Here is a 7056-nt window from a genome sequence, read left to right on the forward strand (position 1 = left end):
GCGAAATTGAAATTTGCCAAGTGACCTGGCTGTTACGTCTCGTATAACGATCTTTTTTTCGAGAATTGGAATGCAATTATTGCAATTCTTGTCTTTTTAAAGCAGACTCTTTTCGTTCCTCTTGAATTGAGGTTAATTCTCAATCTGCTCTGGGTGGTATTCTCAATCAGATCTGCTCATGGGTGGTTTTGTAGATCAAAGTTTGTTTGAATTCTCTTGTTTTTTTTGCAAAGGGAGCAGAGAGCAAGCAAGCAATTAATAAATTTAAATATAATTACAAATAGGTAATTGTTTTCAATCGTTTCTTTGTTAGGAAATCACTTACTTTGCGTTTTGGTTATGATTAGTGTACGAACTAATGAACGTTTTAGCACGGGTTTAATGTCTAGGTTAATGGGAGGTGGGACGACCAATTTCAATTTAGTTTTACATTATAAAGGTTCGAAACCATGATTTATAGATGGTTGCATTCTACCGAGGAGGGTTAGGGGGAAGAGGGGGGGGGGGGGGGGGGTTGTTTGTTACTTTATTTTTGTTGATCTATTAATATGTCACAGATTGAGATTTTGAGCTGTGAGGAGTGTGTTCTGATCTTCCACTATCTGAAGATTTAACGCTTTCGGTGGTCGATAAACTGCTCCGTCTTTCCTGTGCGTCAAGCCTACGCCTCATTTCGTCAGCCCACGTTTGGGTTTCGCATTTTGCGTCTGAAAGACTGGAAGTGACATCCAACATTTGAAGTTTCTTCGATTCGACAAACAGTAATTTGAGAAAGGTCACAACTTCAGCATGAAATTTGACGCTGCAACGTTCAATTATTATAATTATCGACGCAATAGTATCAGTTACGGTTGTAAATTTGTAATTTTTGGTATGCAAATTCCAAATTTCATCAATGATTTCGAGTTTCAATTCTTTGGCTGCTGACATTTGGTCGTTGCTGAGCGTTTGTTTGTTTCTTACAAGTCTCTCGAACAAAGCAAGCTTAGATGTCCTTTTATTTGTGAAGATTTTATTAAGTCGCGCACACAGAACCAACAAACTTCGGGTAGTTGTGTTGAAGTTGTGCTCCGATTTTATCAATGCAAATGAAAAGTTGTAAGTTTCCAGCGTCTCAAAAATGTTGGCAAACAAATCACACCTTGATTGTTGATCTGGTCGAAAGTTCACCAACTGTGCATTCGCCAATATAAATTTGGTTATCAGTTCAAGCTTTGGGCTACTTAGAGAAGTCGGCATTTTAGCTCGGTTTGCGTTTAGGAAAACGAACCATTTATCGGAAGCTACCGTCAATTTTGGGATGTTCAGAATCTCTTCAGCTACCTGGGCAACAATTTTGAAACTGGATTTGTCCCAATGCCTCAAAACGGAGCAGAAAGCCGAAAGAGTGACTCCTTTAGGATAGTTCGTGTTCAGATATTCCGTTAACGCTGTGAGCAAGCGACCCAGTCTAAGACCGAGAAAACTTTCAGGAGGCCCGGTCTGGGTAGCAGCAATTATGAACAGATTTGATTCCACGGCGAAGCCTGGTCTCCAATTTATTTCAAAAGTTGTAATTGGAGAGCGCGACAGTTCCTTGTTTACAAGTCGAACTTGATCAGTGTTGTTTGTCCCGTAAACATAGTTAATCAACGAATTTATGAAGTCCACGAGAGCAAGTTCAGACCCCGAGACAAATATTACCACTGTTTGGTGGTTATTAGGGTCCAAAATGTCAGGGGGAGTGAAAAAAGAGTGGGTACCGGTTTTGAAATCATTCGGAAACTGGTAAAGCGGGAGACGGCGGTACATGGAGTCATTCCTCCCCGCTGCCGATCGATTTATATATTTCGACTTGAAAGAGCGCCATAATCTATTCGTTGCAGAGATCTGACTTTCAGCCAAACTAACGGTAGATGTCGTTTCATTAGCAGAATAGGATTTCAAACGAAACTCTTCAAGGAACTGGTCGATGTTCTCGTCATCATTATTAGAGTAATTAGTTCTGTATTTCTCCGAATGCAGCTTAAATTCCTCCACTGATTTCGGTTTTTTCTTCACATCGTGCTCCTCATTACTAAAACAAAGACAAATATACAAATACAGAAGACATTTTTAAAATTAGGAAGAATGAACTGGTATGTGGAAGATTAAATTTAACTATTGTTCAAAAATTTAGTAGTCAAATTCAGACAAAAGCAGGAAAACTAAAAACGTAACCAACTAACGTAGGGCAGAGTGCTCTCAAGTGAGCAACGAGTGGTTGGCTGCGGCAGTAGCCAGCTGGGGCTTAGGGATAGTTACAGCTGTTCTCCTGTCAATGACAAGGATCATTATACGCTAACCAGTTCGCTACAGCTGATTACAATTTGTTCGGGTTTTACGCTTTGTAGTTTACTTTTGTGAATTGTATCGTCAGCTATACTGTAGAATATCATTGCTTCATTTGATTCTCAATTAGCACCAATAACTAATCGTTCAGCTTTGCTGATTGAATTTTTTGCACTAAGAAAGCCAAATAATTCTAAGATAAAATCATCAATTTTTAGTTAATTTTTGTTGAACTCATAAACCAAATTTGGAAATTCTAAATCTAAAAATTTGTAGTTCTATAGATTGGCTATACTTATGAAAAGTTTCAGCTTGCTGTTCCAAAGATAATAGAAACCAAACATTTTTTGTATACAAAACTGAAAAACGGCTCTAATTTTCTAACTTCAATGCTAGCAACTCTCAATTATGGTTTCAACGACAAAACTGTTGAATTAGTGTAGGCTTCGTTAGAGCCAAAAAAATTAACACTGATCTTCGTGCAAAGTATCTCCTACTTAAGAACACCGACCCTCAGAATGAAAAAATTGAGAAAATCAAACTTAAGTTTTTCCGAAGTCAGCAATACAACCTCCAAAACGATTTACAGAAGTAGGACACACTGACAAGCAAATTACAACACAAGAGTTTTAATTGCATTTTGGTAAGTTTTTCAAGCTCCTTTTTTGCTGCTATTTTATGGTTTTGCATTTCAAAAGAAGTACGTTTCTACACAATTACGTTTTTCATTACGTTTCCACAGAATGTGTACAGTTTTCTTTAACATCACTTTTTCAGTGTTAAACTGATGTCAATGTTGGAAATTTGTCAACCATATGGAGTCTTTTACAAATTTTCTGTATCGGCATTAAGTTGATTAGCAAACAAATTGCAAAGAATATGATGCGTTTTGGTAAAGAAATTTTCAATTAGTATAAACTTAGTAATACTGATATGGTGATAACTGAGATATTTTGAGTTTTAGTTTGAGTTTCACTTCATGTATGATGGTTGCGCACAAAAAAGTTTCTATTTATGTATGTTGACAAAAGTAAACAAAGCATTTTGATTTCAGTAGAATGTAGTCTTGAGTTTTTCTTGTATCGCTGTTCTAACTCTTCTGCACTAGTTGGCACTGAGTTCATTTCTTCAATCATTTAATAATCTCGGTCTCAACAGGAAAATTAGAATCAGGGGTGAGTGGAGTGGTGGCGTCGAATGTTTAAGTGGGATTTCTTTTTCAAATTAGCTATTTCGCTAAATTTTGGAACAGTAATTTGTTGAAGTGGATGAGCAGCAATAGCAAGAACAGCTGTGGTCTTAAGGTGAAATTTTATATTGCGCTCTCCGTTTTTAAAAATATCTTTGGCTTTCTTTTTCTTACAGTTAATCAAAGAATGATTTCATATCCAGGCCCGATACGGGAGAGTCAAATTTAAAAGTAAGGAAAAGTACAATAAAATCACATTATAATTTCAAGGAAAAATTCATAGATTTTTTTGCCTTCAACAGTTTGTCTATGTAATATTTTTTGTGAAATTGATATTTCTGATTGTACTCCTTGTCAATTTAAAGATTTTCAATTGTTCTCAACAACGACAGGGTGAATGGTTAAATTGCTTTCCTCAGGAGTAACAATGCTTTCAGTTGAAGCTTATGTTTTTTATGACTTATGGTTTTAGAAAATGACTTTCAAAAAAAATACCCGTTTTTTTAGTTTCGCCAGGTTTTATTTCATTTTTGTTGCGTTTTAGCGTAGTCCCGGCAAATAAATAGGTCGCATCTGTTTTCAAGTGCATTTGAATGCACTCTTCATTGTTGTTTTGTCATTATAATATTGGTCTTTGGCATCATTTCTACTAGTTTTCATAAATTTTTGGACATTTTTGGGGACAGTTCTTGCTGCCTTGTCCGATTATCACTTTTTTGAAAAACCACATACCACACTGCGTTGAAAGAAGGTTCAAGTGATTATACTTGAAGTTTTTAGTTGACAGAATATGATTTTAAAGGCATCTATTTGCGTTTATCCCAAAATTTTAAAACCTTGCATGTATATGACATTTTAGTCTTATTTTATTCCGAATAAAAACATTGACCCCTATGGAGATGTAAATGAAGACATTCAATAGTTTTATTTGATAACGAGTGGTTTTCAAAATAAACGCTATATTTAACTTTGTTTTTGTTTTTGTCGACTTCGTAATAATTCTCAGTAAAGACAGGTCGCATAATTTTTCTGGTCAAATTCGGGTCAATTTGTTTGTTTTAGATTTTTTCTGATTCAATATAAATTTTGTTTTTTAGTTTTATTTAAAAAAACAATTGAATGATATTGAAATTTGGTCGTATTTAGTTCTTGTTGTTTTTAATTGACTTTTTTAATTGACAGGTAAAACAAAGTTTTAGGAGCATCCTAAATTCATGGACATACATCATTCTTCTCATATTTTAATAAGTAAATGGCCGCATAAGATTTTAAATATAAACTATAAGTTCTATGCCAAAAGTGACTTCTGGACAGCTTGAGTTTTTATTGATTGACACTGGTCCAATTAAAGATTTTCAAAGACAACTTTGAATAAGGAAAGGAAGACAACTTTGTGGTGTAACTCATTGCTATTTAGTCTATTAATGGTCATCGAAATCGCAAAAAAAAATTTAGACGGTAATCTTGTAAGTCCCTGCAAGATTCATGCAAGATAAACCTCCAGAATTTGCATCTTAAACGATAAATGTTTTTTGCAAGAACGTTCTAACATCCTATACGAAACTCGATATGAGAAAAATCGTTCAAGATTTTATAAAATTAAAAAAAAAATAGTTGGAGTTCGATTGGGGTTGTAACAAGGAAACTGACTCACAGGCTATCTTGTTCGGGCAACGTTGTTGGTCCGGGTAGTTCAAGTTCGATTAGAACTGTCAAGTTCTCCGAAGTGTACCTGAAGTCATCCAAGTCACTCTGTTTGAATACTTTATCCCGATATTTCAATCTGTGCAACCTCTCCAAATTGTTCAGGTTTTTCAACAAGTCTTCACATGTTTCCTTTACTTCCTCGAGTTTTTCCTGGTCAATTTTGGGGTCAGCTTTTGAATCAGATAAAATGGATTCAATGGATTTCAAAACGATCACGCATTCCACAAGACTTGTAAACTCCGTCGAATAACGGGTTAGTTTTTGGATAAGTTGGGTAACAACTTTGGAACTGCTCGTGTCAGCATCAGTCATTAGTTATGGCAACAAATATGGCCAGCTTAACCATTACAACATCGAGCATTTATTTTCATCTAGGTATAAAATGCCAGCTCTCTTTATAACTAATGGTAATCTATACTCTAATATTATTGATATTTTTGCTGTACTCAAACAATTTTATAAAGCCAGCACCGTTGTTCTGAGTTTTTTAGCTAATAACTTTGATCAATTTTTGAGCAGTGTAGCTATTTTTGGCAATCTTTTCATAAGTAATCAAATTGTAAGCTAACACAAACTGGTTTGTATTAAAATAACACAAACCAAAAGTCGCCAGTGTCTTCAGAAAAGAAAGTGAGTACTCGGAGCTGTTGTTTTCTTGACACGTTTTCTATTTTGATCGGTGAAAGGGGATCTTTCCCTGTTAGTGCCCCGCCTCGCCCCATCTGCCGGAACTAAAATTTTCGGAAACACCGCAATGCGAATGCCATATTTTGTAGGATGCTTTTCGTTTGTGCCCCCAGCTTATTGCACCAATATATTATTTGCACCTCCACCGCGATGCATGTGCCATATTTTTACATAAGGGTTTAGCATGTAATGCTACCTGCTACTGTGCGCGCAAACGGAAAAGATACTTTTTGCATCATTCCAATCTGTAATCACACTTGCTCTCTAACTGGGTTGGGATTGCGTAACAAAGTTTGAGGTGGGGCGTATTTAGAGACAAATGGAGGCGAGAACGGAAAATAAAATTGATTGTTTATTGTGATCTTTCCTGTTTATGCCCCCCAGCTTAGGGGGTGCATATTATTTGCTCCTCCCCGATGCACGTGCTATATTTTTATAATGATTTACTGTCTAATGACACGTGCTCCGTAACTGGGGGGGGGGGGGGGGGGTGGGGGGTGCATATCACGTACTGGGGGCTGCACAAACGGAGAAGATTCGTTTATTGTTTACGCCACCCAGTCCTACCTAGTAGGACTTCCCGCTAAAACTCTTTCATGGCTATTTTTTAGTAAAGCAACAACAGAGCAACAACCAAAAAAAATTCCTGAACAACGAAGAACTTTGTGGAAAACGATCAAAATAAGTCAATTAAGCGCAAAATTATAATCAGAATCCGGATTTTGTTCATAAATGGCGCATAATTACAATCAAAACTATTCCTTATAAAGTATACTAAAGTAGAGCAAAAAAAATATTTTTCTCCTGCTAAAAAATTTTTTTTTCTATTTTTTGAAAAAAAATTCTACTGTCTCTCAATAACAGAGAATGTAGGGCAATTAAACAATTCAGCTCAACAAGCCGTTTGGTTTAATTGTCTCATCCGAAAAATATTTTAAAACGTTTAAGTTAAATTTTAAAAGACTTCCGAGAAAGAAATAGGGTCACCACGGGGAAAAACAATAGCCGATGAAAATTTAATTGAAACAGAAAAATAATATAGAATTATTTACTTCAATAGTTTTGAACAAAATGTTCAAACGAAAACTACTGATCAATTATTTTCTGCTATAGCAAAGAAATCTCTAAAAAAATTCAAGAAGTTTTCCACAAACTTGGAGACA

General features: G+C 35.6%; 1 protein-coding gene across 1 annotated transcript; it reads right to left on the minus strand.

The window, feature by feature from the left end:
* Positions 1 to 244: 244 nt before the first annotated feature.
* LOC142354663 (uncharacterized) lies at positions 245 to 5840 on the minus strand. Its single transcript, XM_075407016.1, has 2 exons — positions 5154 to 5840; positions 245 to 2056 (listed from the first exon to the last, which is right to left on the minus strand). Exons 1-2 carry the CDS (start codon positions 5516 to 5518, stop codon positions 544 to 546), a joined length of 1878 nt encoding a protein of 625 aa, XP_075263131.1. The 5' UTR covers positions 5519 to 5840; the 3' UTR covers positions 245 to 543.
* Between the last annotated feature and the right edge of the window lie 1216 nt (positions 5841 to 7056).

The sequence above is a fragment of the Convolutriloba macropyga genome, chromosome 15, assembly GCF_964194025.1.
Source record: "Convolutriloba macropyga chromosome 15, txConMacr16.3, whole genome shotgun sequence".
Lineage (NCBI taxonomy): Eukaryota > Metazoa > Xenacoelomorpha > Acoela > Convolutidae > Convolutriloba > Convolutriloba macropyga.